The 14,513-nt window shown below is 49.7% G+C and overlaps 1 protein-coding gene across 1 annotated transcript; it reads right to left on the bottom strand.

Annotated features, from left to right (window-relative positions):
* Nucleotides 1–10,682: 10,682 nt before the first annotated feature.
* Nucleotides 10,683–14,141, bottom strand: DAD1 (defender against cell death 1). The gene is made up of 3 exons (XM_060256741.1): nucleotides 13,765–14,141; nucleotides 11,580–11,717; nucleotides 10,683–10,834 (listed from the first exon to the last, which is right to left on the bottom strand). Exons 1-2 carry the CDS (start codon nucleotides 14,000–14,002, stop codon nucleotides 11,587–11,589), a joined length of 369 nt encoding a protein of 122 aa, XP_060112724.1. The 5' UTR covers nucleotides 14,003–14,141; the 3' UTR covers nucleotides 10,683–10,834; nucleotides 11,580–11,586.
* Nucleotides 14,142–14,513: the final 372 nt, after the last annotated feature.

Genomic DNA, 14,513 nt, shown 5'->3' with positions numbered 1-14,513 from the left:
GGGGCGGGGCTTCCCCCTGCCAGCCGGCTGACTGGGGGTGGGAAGGAGCCTTCAAAACTGGGGGATCCCCCGCTGGGACCTGGGGACTGGTCAGCCTTAATGCAGGCCACAGGCTTTGAAGAGTCCGCATCAGAGCAGGGTTGCCAAGTCCAGTTCAAGGAATATCTGGGGACTTTGGGGGCGGAGCCAGGAGCAAGGTTGTGACAAGCATAATTGAACTCCAGAGGGAGTTCTGGCCATCACATTTAAAGGGACTGCACACCTTTTTAATGCCTTCCCTCCATTGGAAATAATGAAGGATAAGAGCACCTTTTGGGGGAGTTCATAGAATTGGAGCCCCTGGTCTAATCTTTGTGAAACTTGGATGGTGTTTTGAAGATAGGCACTGGATGTTACGCTGAAAATATGGTTCCTCTGCCTCAAAAAACAGCCCCCACAGAGCCCCAGATACCTGCAGATCATTATACCTTATTGGAAAGTCTCCATCTAGAACAATGGAGTGCTTGGTAAACATTTCCCTCCCCCCACCCCCACTTTCTGATGACACTGAAGCAGGGGGAGGGCCTCCGAGCTGGAAGGATCCCCTGCCCCCACCTGGGGATTGGCAACCCTACATCCTGGCTGAGAAGAAGATATTGGATTTATATCCCGCCCTCCACTCCGAAGAGTCTCAAAGCAGCTCACAATCTCCTTTACCTTCCTCCCCCACAACAGACACCCTGTGAGGTAGATGAAGATATTGGATTTATATCCTGCCCTCCACTCCGAAGAGTCTCAGAGCGGCTCACAATCTCCTTTACCTTCCTCCCCCACAACAGACACCCTGTGAGGTAGATGAAGATATTGGATTTATTTCCTGCCCTCCACTCCGAAGAGTCTCAGAGCGGCTCACAATTTCTATAGACCGCCGGTTTTATTCTATCTTGTTTTTATTAACTTATGGTTAATTGTATTTTAATTGTATTTTTAAATGTTTTAAACTGAAGTGTTTGAATTATTATGCTGTAAGCCGCCCTGAGACACTTAGGTGAGAAGGGCGGAGTATAAATACTAATATAAATAAATAAATAAACAATTTCCTTTATCCTCCTCCCCCACAACAGACACCCTGTGAGGTAGATGAAGATATTGGATTTATATCCTGCCCTCCACTCTGAAGAGTCTCAGAGCGGCTCACAATCTTCTTTACCTTCCTCCCCCCACCAACAGACACCCTGTGAGGTGAGTGGGGCTGAGAGGGCTCTCACAGCAGCTGCCCTTTCAAGGACAACCTCTGCCCCCCCCCCAAAAGAACAATGGAGTGCTTGGCAAACATTTCCCTTCCCCCACCCCCACTTTCTGATGACACTGAAGCAGGGGGAAGGCCTCCAAGCTGGAAGGATCCCCTGCCCCACCTGGGGATTGGCAACCCTACATCCTGGTTGAGAAGAAGAAGATATTGGATTTATATCCCACCCTCCTACATCCTGGCTGAGAAGAAGATATTGGATTTATATCCTGCTGACCCAAGGCCATTCCAGCAGCTGCAAGTGGAGGAGTGGGGAATCAAACCCGGTTCTCCCAGGTAAGAGTCCGTGCACTTAACCACTACACCAAACTGAGCTCCCTCTCCTCCTCAAACTCACCCTCCCCAACCTCTGCTCCCAAAATGTCCAGGCATTTCCCAACCTGGAGTTGGCAACCATGGTCCATAGGCAGACTGCTCTTTCAGGTAAGGAATCTGGGCAAATGATGCAAGGCACATGCTACCTTGGGAGAAGGAAACCCTGAGAATGCTGCCCTGCTTGAGGAGGGAGGGCAGGATAGAAATGAGGTGCATTAACAGAACCAGGCTGGGAAAGCAGTAGGATGTAGGACTGGGATTGCAGAGACCCAGGTTCGAGTTCCATTTAGATGTGCATCTTGCTGGGTGTCCATGAGCTAGGGTCGCCGAGTCCAATTCAAGAAATATCTGGGGACTTTGGGGGTGGAGCCAGGAGCAAAGGTGTGACAAGCGTCACTGACCTCCAAAGGGAGTTCTGGCCATCACATTTAAAGGGACCGCACACCTTTTCGATGCCTTTCCTCTATTGGAAATCATGAAGGCTAGGGGCACCTTCGTTGGGGGCTCATAGAATTGGACCCCCTGCTCCAACGTTTTTGAAACTTGGAGGGCATTTTGAGGACAGGCACTGGATGTTATGCTGCAAATTTGGTGCCTCTACCTAAACCCCTTCGCAACAAAACCAACCCCTCCCGAGCTCCAGATCCCCACAGATCAGTTCTCCATTATACCCTATGGGAACCGGTCCTCATAGGGAACAATGGAGTGCCCAGCAGGCATTTCCCCCCCCCCCCCCGCTTTCTGATGACCCTGAAATGGGCAGAGGGCCTCCAAACTGAGAGATTCCCTGCTCCCACCTGAGATTGGTAGCCCTACCATGAGCCCATCTTTGTCAGTCTAAACACATTGAAAGGCAGGACACGAATATAAGAGAGGGCTTTAGTAGTGAAGAACAAAGTAGAGCCTGCTGGATCTGTCCAGAAGGTGGAGGTTCCCTTTGATCACCATGCTCCAGTAAGCCATAATTAGATCTGTTCTCCATGAAGCCGTCTAAATCCCTTTCAAAGCCACCGTTGCCTGCAGCCGTCACTATCTTTGCTGGCAGCAAATTCTGCAATTTCATTACACGCTGAGTCAAGAAGCGAAGATCCCTGTGGCGCAGAGTGGTAAAGCTGCAGTACTGCAATCGGAGCCCTCTGCTCACGATAGGGTTGCCAATCCCCAGATGGGGACAGGGGATCCCCCGGTTTGGGGGCCCTCCCCCCGCTTCAGGGTCGTCAGAAAGTGGGGGGAGGGGAGGGAAATATCTGCTGAGAACTCTATTATTCCCTGTGGAGATTTATTCCCATAGAAAATCATGAATTGATCCGCGGGTATCTGGGGCTCTGGGGGGGCTGTTTTTGGGGGTAGAGGCACCACATTTTCAGTATAGCATCTACTGCCTCCCCCCAAAATACTCCCCAAGTATCAAAAAGATTGGACCAGGGGGTCCAATTCTATGAGCCCCAAAAGAAGGTACCCCTATCCTTCATTATTTCCTATGGAAGGAAGGAATTGAAAAAGTGTGCCGTCCCTTTAAATGTGATGGCCGGAACTCCCTTTGGAGTTCAATAATGCTTGTCACAGCCTTGATCTTGGCTCCATCCCTAATGTCTCCTGGCTCCACCCCCAAAGTCCCCAGATATTTCTTGAATTGGACTTGGCAACCCTAGCTCACGACCTGAGTTCGATCCCAGCGGAAGCTGATTTCAGGTAGCCAGCTCCAGGTTGACTCAGCCTTCCATCTTTCTGAGGTTGGTATAATGAGTCCCCAGCTTGCTGGGGGGAAAGTGTAGATGACTGGGGAAGGCAATGGCAAACCACCCTGTAAAAAGTCTGCCGTGAAAACGTTGTGAAAGCAACGTCACCCCAGAGTTGGAAACGACTGGTGCTTGCACAGGGGAGTACTTTTACCTTTTTAAAGAAGCCTTTTCTTTTTTCTCCCCTGCACCTGCTCCCCAGTAACCTCATTGTGGGACCTCGAGTTCTAGTATTATGGGAAAGGGAGAAAAAGTTCCCTCTGTTCACTTTCTCCACCCCGTAAGAGAACATAAGAGAAGCCACGTTGGATCAGGCCAATGACCCATCCAGTCCAACACTCTGTGTCGTACAGTGGCCAAAAATCCCAGGTGCCATCAGGAGGTCCATCAGTGGGGCCAGAACTCCAGAAGCCCTCCCACTCTTGCCCTCCCCAAGCACCAAGAATACAAAGCATCAGGGGTCATTTGGTAGAAAAATAGGTGGTGGAGCTCATTAGCATACCTCATTAGCATATGTGGGGCCCCCCAGCCAAAAGCAACCTGATGCAAGAAAGGAGAGCCCCAGGCAAGCAAGGCCTGCTTGGGCTGGCTAGGTATCCAGCCAGCCCAAGCAGGCCTCACTCGCCTGGGGTTCTCCTTGGCCATCTCGCCCCCCCCCCCATCAAAAGGTCAGCAAGCCACCCGCCACCCAAAATCACATAGAAAGTGGAGAAAGGGTGATGTGGGCTTCTCCAGGGGTTAATGAGGGCTGCTGGGAGTGTGGCAAAGCTCCTGGTGGTTGGTTGGCTGCCCGCTCTCCTAATCCAGGGATTGTTATGCAGCTTCACCTACTATTCAGTGGACAAGGTAGGTAGATGGGGGGGGGAAGAGGGGAAGGAACTCACAAACGTTCAGGAGCTGTGCTCCTGTGAGCTCCTGCTGAATCTGAGGCCTGCAGAGCATCACTGCCCCAGACAGAGTCCCAACAATATGCTGTAGCTAATAGCCACTGATGGACCTCTGCTCCAGATGTTGATCCATCCCTGTAAATAATTTTATAAACCCTTAAGCATGTTTTTTTTCCTAGACTAAGAAGTCCCCAACTTGACTGCCTTTCCTTATAGGAAATGCATCCCCCTAAACATCTCGGTTGCCCCCTCCTGTGTATTTTTTTTTCCAGCTCTGCAGCATCTTTTTAAAGATACAGCCACCAGAATTGGATCCAGGATTTCCAACGAGCCCATACCATAGCTCTAAACAAGAGCGATACAACATGGACTGTTTTATTTCCAATCCCTTTGCTAATCATTCCTAGCGTGGAGGAATCAGAACAGGTAGTTGAAAGGGGAAAGTGCTCTCACAGATGACTTACAGTGACACCCCCCCCCCCCCCCCCCAGTTTTCAAGGCAAGAAATGAGGTGAGTTGGTTTGCCACTGCCTGTCTCTACGGAGCATCCTTAGACATTCTTGCTGGTCTCACCACCAGGTACTAACCCGGGCCAACCCTGGTTAGTTTCCAAGCCCTGGTGAAATCAGGCAAGCCTGGGCCATCAGACATGGGCAGGTAATTAGAAGAGGGAATTTTGCAGGAAGGAAGCCATGTTGGATCAGGCCAATGGCCCATCCAGTCCAGCACTCTGTGTCACATAAGAACATAAGAGAAGCCATGTTGGATCAGGCCAATGGCTCATCCAGTCCAACACTCTGTGTCACATAAGAGAAGCCATGTTGGATCAGGCCAATGGCCCATCCAGTCCAACACTCTGTGTCACATAAGAACATAAGAGAAGCCATGTTGGATCAGGCCAATGGCCCATCCAGTCCAGCACTCTGTGTCACATAAGAAAAGCCATGTTGGATCAGGCCAATGGCCCATCCAGTCCAACACTCTGTGTCACATAAGAGAAGCCATGTTGGATCAGGCCAATGGCCCATCCAGTCCAGCACTCTGTGTCACATAAGAACATAAGAGAAGCCATGTTGGATCAGGCCAGTGGCCCATCCAGTCCAACACTCTGTGTCACATAAGAACATAAGAGAAGCCATGTTGGATCAGGCCAGTGGCCCATCCAGTCCAACACTCTGTGTCACATAAGAACATAAGAGAAGCCATGTTGGATCAGGCCAGTGGCCCATCCAGTCCAACACTCTGTGTCACATAAGAACATAAGAGAAGCCACGTTAAATCAGGCCAATGGCCCCTCCAGTCCAACACTCTCCGTCACATAAGAACATAAGAGAAGCCATGTTGGATCAGGCCAGTGGCCCATCCAGTCCAACACTCTGTGTCACATAAGAGAAGCCATGTTGGATCAGGCCAATGGCCCATCCAGTCCAGCACTCTGTGTCACATAATAACATAAGAGAAGCCATGTTGGATCAGGCCAGTGGCCCATCCAGTCCAACACTCTGTGTCACATAAGAACATAAGAGAAGCCATGTTGGATCAGGCCAGTGGCCCATCCAGTCCAACACTCTGTGTCACATAAGAACATAAGAGAAGCCATGTTGGATCAGGCCAGTGGCCCATCCAGTCCAACACTCTGTGTCACATAAGAACATAAGAGAAGCCATGTTGGATCAGGTCAGTGGCCCATCCAGTCCAACACTCTGTGTCACATAAGAACATAAGAGAAGCCATGTTGGATCAGGCCAGTGGCCCATCCAGTCCAACACTCTGTTTCACATAAGAGAAGCCATGTTGGATCAGGCCAATTGCCCATCCAGTCCAGCACTCTGTGTCACATAAGAGAAGCCATGTTGGATCAGGCCAATGGCCCATCCAGTCCAACGCTCTGTGTCACACAGTGGCCAAAAATATATATATATATATATATATATATATATATATATATATATATATATAAACACACACACACTGTAGCTAATAGCCACTGATGGACTTCTGCTGCAAGGAACTCATTACACAAGAATGAGGAGAGATCTGTCACCCCAAGGCCCTTTCCGTCCACCCCAACTGACAAAGATGAAGGAGCTCTGCTCTGTTACACTAGTGAAGTAAGGTGCCCATTCCTATCTCGACCCCCTTCCATGAAAACACCATCATTTATAAGGAATGGGACTTCAGGGTAGTGGTTTAAACTGGAATGCGAGACCAAGTATGCCAAGTCACCTCATCGAGGTCATGAACCAAGGATTTTGAAGTTCAGCCATTCTAGGTCAAAGTCTCACGCTGCCTTGAAAGAGAAATTATTTTAAGCCCACTCAGAATGTTGTTTTTCAACCCCCTCCTTAATGCCGCTGTTTACCTTCATTCTCAAAAATAACTCCCCACCCAGAACACACATCTACACAGGAAGAAAGCAGGAAAAAACAAGCAAGGCAGGAAATGGAAAGTGTGTCGTGCCCCAACCACCACGATTCCGTGACGTCACAACCGAGCAGCGTATCTGGGTCGGCCTTTGAAGCTCGTGCCGCAGAAACCGCTTCCTATAGAAAACAGGTGGTTTTTTTCCGGCAAGGTGGGGAGGTAAAGAGAGTCAGCACGTGGCAGCGCTCGCGTGGAAGGACGGGACAAGGAGGGCGTTAAACCACAAGGCGGAGAAGGTGGCGCCTCCCATCGAGAGGGGAGACCGCAAAGCCGAGAGCAGAACTTCAGGTGCACCAGTGGAAAACAAAACAAAATGCCACAAATAAGCAAGATCAAGACAGCTAAGTTTATCGTCGCCCAAAGGCCACGAGAACTATGAATATCTTTGCGGCTCCTTTAGTTGTGGGCAAGCTGGAAAGAAGAAAAAGGGGCAGAGAGATCTCCTCAACTTGGAATGGATGTACCGCTTACTGACTCATTTTCCATGTCCAAAACATGCAGATTCTGGCCAGGCACCAAAGACAGGCATCTGCACAGAACTCAGTGAGTTATACGGCCGAAAGGCTGAATGATTTTGCAGGATTCACATGGGAATGCCTTATGACACATGGTTCTTCGCTCTTGCCCTTCCGGATCCATGCAAAGGCTTAACACACGGACAACGGAAGATGCAACCAGCTTGTGATTAACTGAAACCAAAGTAAAAAATCAAGAACCCGGCCATTTTGTAACTAACATGCAGGTGTGCATCCTCATAGTAACTTCTACCATATTTTATTTTGTTTCTGCTCAACTTGGGGAAATGGAAGCTCTGCAGAAAACTCCAGTCTCACTTTCTGACAACCCTCCTGGGCTGCCCGGGACGGACACTGTGCCACCTGTTTCAAATTTCTTTTTGCAAGACCACACGTGGAAGCTTTTACATACGAGGGCTGGAAGTCCTAGAGTGGTCTGTCTCTAGAAGCTTCAGCTTTGTACATACCAGAGCGCAAGGCCTTCACTAGAAAAGCATTTCCAAAGCCCTTGAATTTGTGAAAGACAAATCACTGAAGTCCAGGGCTTTTTTTTGGAGCAGGAATTCCTTTTCATATTAGGGCACACACCCGATTTAGCCAATCCTCCAAGAGCTCACCGGGCTCTTCGTACAGGGCCTACTGTAAGCTCCAGAAGGACAGGCTACATCAGGGGGGTTGACCTAATATTCAAAGGAGTTCCTGCTACAAAAAAAGTCCTGTTGAAGTCCCACCCTAGCCTAAGAAAATCAGGTATCCAAAGCCAGTCAATGAAACCCAGTTGGAACATTTTGTAGCTCATGTGGCAGTTTCTGCAAGAATGGGCACAAGGTTCACACGGGAGCTCTCCCTTCTCATCCCTCCTCCCCCCGCAGCTATATTTGAGGGGTGTCAATCTCAAACGCCACTCATCACTCTCTGCGCCACGGGGAATGTAAAGATCTGCCGCTTTTAGCACTTTTATCATGAAACAGGCGATCATCAGCGGGTCTCTGGAAGAATCTCCCATTTGCTGTCGGGAGGCTGCCTTGAAAGCAGCTTAAAACGGGATGGAGGGGACCATTCTAATAAATAATATCCTGTCTGTATTTCTGAGGTGGTTTAGTCCTCTGAACACTACCTTCTGTCCCCCTACTGGTCATTTTGTTAAACACTGTGGCCGAATTCACGTTACGCAAACACTCCCCTTGCTACCATGGCTCGCTTTGCAAGGCGGGTTTTGAATTAATGAATTGCTATTTCGGTACTAGGAGAAGAGCCATTTTTAGTCAGTGGAATCATGTGGGAGGTGCAATCAGTTTCGCTCCTGGGAGCGCCCACCAAATTTGTCAAGAACTTCTGATAATTCTCCTGTGACTTTTTCATTTCGCATCATCAAGAAGAGCTCAATCCAAGCCCAGGGGCAGCTTGGAGACCAACGAGATTTTGGGGGTATAAGCTTTCAAGAATCAAAGCTAGCTTCGTCAGATACCCGTTCTATCTACTCAATTAGCTCTTCTACCGATCGGTATGGCTGCCCTTTGAAAAGATAACCGAGGAAATCTGCCCTGGTAATACACAGCTCCCAACACCAGATGGCAGCAAAATAAAAGGAAAGACAAATGTGTCCTCCAAGGAAAAGGAACCCGACTATTAAGAACAGTCCCCCCTGCCCAACACCTCCATGTCCTGCAGATGCTTGTGAACAGGGCTGCCCCTGACACTAGACAACTGCCTAGAGCGCCAGCCTTCTGGGGCACCAAACTGGGTGCCCCCATGTGACTCAGTGACGTTACCAGTGCGGGCGAGGGGTGCCAGAAGCTAACCTTGCCTAGGGTGCCAGACATTATAGGACCAGCCCTGTTTGTGAACACTTGGATGTGGGGTGAGGCCGCTTCTGGAAAATGGCTCAGCAATCACTGCAGGGATCATAGCTTCCTTCCCTCCCTCATACTGCAGGCTTCATAGACTCAGCTGGTTCAGCTGAGCGTTGATGCTGACCACCTAAGGGAGTGCCTACACCCTCAGGATCCTCTTCACAGCTTGAGGACTTTGGGGGTTTGCCTGCTCCATGCACTGGCGTGACATGAAGTGAAACTGCTAGGCGCTGCAAAAAAAAAAAAGGCCCTCTCCACTGTGGACTTTTGAGCTTTGGCACTCTGTCCGCTGGAGGCACAGGTGGCCACCTCGCTGATAAGCCTCCCAGTGTGTGAAAGCTGCTATTGCCCAGTGAACCTCCACTGTAGGGAATTAATGTCCCCTCCACCAGGAAGCTTTGTTATTTCTTGTCGGGGTTTTCTGCAGTTTTTCTACATCAGCATTAGATTGTGCAGTATTATTTGGTTTTGTTGCTACTGCTGCAATGCGGGGTGGGGGGGGGGTGTCTTAGTTTTTGATTGCTGCTGCTTTTTGCTGACATGGACTATTACCCTTTGAGCTCTTATTGTTTCATGTTATCTTGGCAGCAAGCCACCCTGTGCATTTTTATAGAAGACACTTGATAAATACTTAATCGCAACCAGGTTTTGTTTTGTTTACCTCCCTGGAAAAAGAAGTGCCAGAACTCTCAAGAGGGAAATGAAGGAGAAACACACAGGTGCCCCTCGTGAACTTTTTGAGAATTCTGATTCCACAGAAGTTCCAGAACTCTGTTCTGCTACGTTCCCCCAGGAAAAAAAGCCCTAATTGCAACTATTATGTGAGACCTAACTTAGGAAAGCACTAGGCCAGGGGTGGCCAACGGTAACTCTCCAGATGTTTTTTTTGGCCTACAACTCCAATCAGCCCCAGCCATCAGCCATGCTGGCTGGGAATGATGGGAGTTGTAGGCAAAAACATCTGGAGAGCTACCGTTACCCACCCCTGCACTAGGCCAAAGCCCTGCTTGCAGTGGTTGAAAACCAGCTCCCAGCAACCCACTGCAGCCATGCTAATCTTACAAAGAGCTTTCTGCTCAGAGGGAACCATTATTGTGGGGATTGCTGGTTAGTAGATCACCACTGGAGAAAACATTTGGGGTTAACCATCATAGAGATGCTTGGTTTAGTAATTCATGCTGGAGTTTTGTTTAATAAAAGGGAGCCCAAACGACTGGTCAATATCCACATTTTCCTTATCCAATGGTATTAAGCTAAGGTTTGAGGGACAGGATGTGCCAAGTTTGGTCAAACGCCACAGTGAAGTCAGTCTCACTGTTTTCAAGGACATCTCTGAGATCATCTCTGGCCCCAAAAGGTGACATTCCAGAATACTCACTGCAGTGCTTTTTGAGCCAGGATTAATGAGATCTGGGTTCAAATCCTCTCTGCCCTGAAAATCTCTGGGTGACCCTGGAACACTCAACCTCTACCTCTCAGCTTTGTTTATCACCTAGGTTTCTTGAAAGGATAAAATGGAAGAAAGAAAAACATGTGTGCCCGCCAGCAGGCTCACTGAGTGACATGAAAAGGGCTAAATATTTTGTCTTCTGCCCATGATAATCACATCCTTTTATCAGGCTCTCCTCTCCCTCTATCACTGAGACATAACATGCCAAAAATATAACAAAGGAGATTTATTGGCTCTCATGGAAATGGAAGGTAAGGCCCAACAAGGAAACAGTTCCTTTCCTCACTGGTGAACAAATCAAAGTCCGTGATGCACAGCACGCTTGCTCGGGAGGGGCTTCAGCAAGGGAGACACATCCAGGACCTAAGGAAGAGACAGAGAAAAGTGAAAAAAGATGTGAAGATCACAGCCATGTTGGGATTTCTGAATCGTTCTGTTCCTGTTCTTGAGAAAAGGACTTCATAAATGAACAGAAATCTAACATAGAAATGTAAGGAGACTTTCAGCACGCAGACATGACATCAAAGTACAAATGACAGCAATCACATTTTCTTCTAAAATTTCAGCTGATTCTCTGCTGTGCCTCAAATACACTTGCCAGGCTTTAGTTGTCAGACTAAGGGGAATAGCCACATTTCCCTTATCCCAAGAGGAAGGCAATGGCAAACCACCCCGTAAAAAGTCTGCTGTGAAAATGTGAAAGCAACATCATCCCAGTCAAAAGCGACTGGTGTTTGCACAGGGGACTACCTTGACCTTCTTACCTTAAGTTGTCAGACCAACTTTTTGCCCTACTGTTTCAAAGGACCCAGAACAACTGCAGCAGGAGGTCCAGTTCTGAGCTGGAACATAAGGCAAGAAGCTCCTCCTTGTCTCAACTCAGGAGACACTCCAACCAGTGAGTTGTCTTGGATCTTATCTAGCCCCTTCTGAAGTCAGCACAAGGTTATGAGATCCTCCTATCTGCTTGCAGACCCAGGAGGATGACAGAGAATCAGAGCGGAGCAAGAACAGACTAGCCAGTGGCAAACCAGAAGATGTGTTTCTAGATTCCTGCTCAGAGGCCATTTCCTACCCAATGCTGATAATGGCTCCATGGCGTACACACCGATTGGTCAGCCCACAAAGTTGATGACGACAAGATGGAGGATGGTGTTGGCAAAGAGGAAATCAGCGAAGGCTCGTTCTGGGGAGATACCTTGAAATTCCCCCTTGTTCTGCGGGTTGATTTGGATCCTCAAACAAACTGAAGAGGAGAAGAAAGATATCATAAGGCTTGCTGCAATGATAACAAGAAACGGCAGCGCTGACACCAAATAGCTTCGTTTACGCTAACAAAGGGATCTTGAGGATGGTGCACTAATTGGTTCATAAAGAATGGTTAGTCAGCCATACAGCACCAACAGTTTGAGATCTACCTACAATTTTGCACAATACCAACTCGATGACTGAAGCAAAACCATAGAAATTACAGTTGTGAACTATCAATTGTGGATCCCCTAGACCAGAGGTGGCCAAACTGTGGCTCAGGAGCTACATGTCGATCTTTCAAACATACTGTGTGGCTCTCAAAGCCTCTACCACCCCGTCAGCCAGCTTGGAGAAGGCATTTCTCTCTTTAAATCACTCCAGTTTGGTGTAGTGGTTAAGTGTGCGGACTCTTATCTGGGAGAACCGGGTTTGATTCCCCCACTCCTACACTTGCAGCTGCTGGAATGGCCTTGGGTCAGCCATAACTCTGGCAGAGGTCGTCCTTGAAAGGGCAGCTGCTGTGAGAGCCCTCTCCAGCCCCACCCACTTCACAGGGTGTCTGTTGTGGGGGAGGAAGGTAAAGGAGATTGTGAGCCGCTCTGAGACTCTTGAGTGGAGGGCGGGATATAAATATAATATCTTCATCTACCTCACAGGGTGTCTGTTGTGGGGGAGGAAGGTAAAGGAGATTGTGAGCCGCTCTGAGACTCTTCAGAGTGGAGGGTGGGATATAAATCCAATATCTTCATCTACCTCACAGGGTGTCTGTTGTGGGGGAGGAAGGTAAAGGAGATTGTGAGCCGCTCTGAGACTCTCCGGAGTGGAGGGCGGGATATAAATCCAATATCTTCATCTACCTTACAGGGTGTCTGTTGTGGGGGAGGAAGGGAAAGAAGATTGTGAGCCGCTCTGAGACTCTTTGGAGTGGAGGACGGGATATAAATCCAATATCTTCATCTACCTCACAGGGTGTCTGTTGTGGGGGAGGAAGGGAAAGGAGATTGTAAGCCGCTCTGAGACTCTTTGGAGTGGAGGGCGGGATATAAATCCAATATCTTCATCTACCTCACAGGGTGTCTGTTGTGGGGGAGGAAGGTGAAGGAGATTGTGAGCCGCTCTGAGACTCTTCGGAGTGGAGGGTGGGATATAAATCCAATATCTTCATCTACCTCACAGGGTGTCTGTTGTGGGGGAGGAAGGTAAAGGAGATTGTGAGCCGCTCTGAGACTCTCCGGAGTGGAGGGCGGGATATAAATCCAATATCTTCATCTACCTCACAGGGTGTCTGTTGTGGGGGAGGAAGGTAAAGGAGACTGTGAGCTGCTCTGAGACTCTCTGGAGTGGAGGGCGGGATATAAATCCAATATCTTCATCTACCTCACAGGGTGTCTGTTGTGGGGGAGGAAGGGAAAGGAGATTGTGAGCTGCTCTGAGACTCTCTGGAGTGGAGGGCGGGATATAAATCCAATATCTTCTTCTTCCTCGAAACCACGCCAGCTGGCAGCTTGGCGAATACATTTAAAGTTGCTTTCTTTCCACCTCTCCTTCCCTCCCCCACCAATCTATTTGCGTTTCTTCCTTCTTGTCTTGCGGCTCTCAAACATCTGACATTCACGTCTGGCGGATCTCAAGCATCTGACGTTTATTCCGTGCGGCTTTTACAATAAGCAAGTTTGGCCACCCCTGCTCTGGAATATAGCGTTTTTTTCTAAACTTCAAGAAAAGTTTAAAAAACAAAGCAGGAACCTTCGTTACCTTAAGACTCACGGTCGCTCTCTCTCGCTAGGCCAGCAGTGAAGGAAAAGGCCCTCTGCGTATGCTCAGAGGCAGTCTCCCCTTTCACAGCGCCACCCACACATACATGCCTTGGCACCTCCTGCTACCATGGAGACGCCTTCTCGCGACCGTTCTCAGGTTGCCACGGGAACCCGGGACACGCCCTCCTCCCCCCCCACCCGCGACCGTTACGGCGTCGCCTTCTTCGCCCCGCCCCCCTCCGCGCGCGGCCTCGCGGTCGCCATGGCTACGGCCTCGCGGCTCACCGCCCAGGATGAAGCTGCCCACGGCCGAGATGAAGCCCGAGAGGAAGGAGTTGAAGGGGAAGGTGCCGACGCCCAGGCAGTAGCCGAACTGCAGCGCCCCCGTCAGCATGACGTAGAGCAGGTAGGCGTCCAGCACCTTCAGGCGGCTCGGCGTCCCGCTGCTGTACTCGGCCAGGAAGCGCCGCACCACCGAGCCCACCGACCCGGAGCCCGCCGACCCTGCAGCCGCCCCAGACATCGCGACTCTCTCAGCCCCGACAGACAAGCCGGACGGAAGAAAACCAAACGCTTCCGGGGCCGCTATGCGGGGAGCGCATGCGTAGGAAAACGTGTCCTCCGAGGACGCGTGCGCAACCGCTCTGAAGGTCCCGAGGAAGCCATTTCTAGCGTGGGCGAGCTGACGCGCGTGCGTAAGGAACAGTCAGCCTCACGGAATGCGCATGCGTGGTTCCGGATCTTGTCGCTGCGATGGACCCATGCTTACGACGGGCTCTGCCTTGGGCGCATGTGTTGTACAGTCATCCTTACAGGGATATATTTATGTTGGAAAGAAGGGGAAAAGAGCAAAATGTGATGGACTTGGAAATAAAGTGCACGTGTTTGTGCACCGAGAGCGTTGTGAACGTGTCCGTGTGTAACGCACGCGCAGCAGCCCACTGTATACAATATTATTGTCCACGCCTGGATCTGGAGAGGACTTTATGCGCATGCGGATCATCTTCAGCCTGCGCTTGGACTGAAATAAGACT

This window comes from Heteronotia binoei, chromosome 15, assembly GCF_032191835.1.
Source record: "Heteronotia binoei isolate CCM8104 ecotype False Entrance Well chromosome 15, APGP_CSIRO_Hbin_v1, whole genome shotgun sequence".
Taxonomy (NCBI): Eukaryota; Metazoa; Chordata; class Lepidosauria; order Squamata; family Gekkonidae; genus Heteronotia; species Heteronotia binoei.
This window is presented reverse-complemented; position numbering and strand designations above follow the sequence as displayed.

What these genes read in the sequence shown, in the direction of transcription:
- DAD1 (XM_060256741.1), bottom strand. Translation starts at nt 14,002, where the DNA reads ATGTCTGGGGCGGCTGCAGGGTCGGCGGGCTCCGGGTCGGTGGGCTCG. An exon ending in GGGCAGCTTCATCCTGGGCG is followed by an intron (nt 11,718 to 13,764) that starts GTGAGCCGCGAG and finishes TCTCCTCTTCAG; the next exon opens with TTTGTTTGAGGATCCAAATC.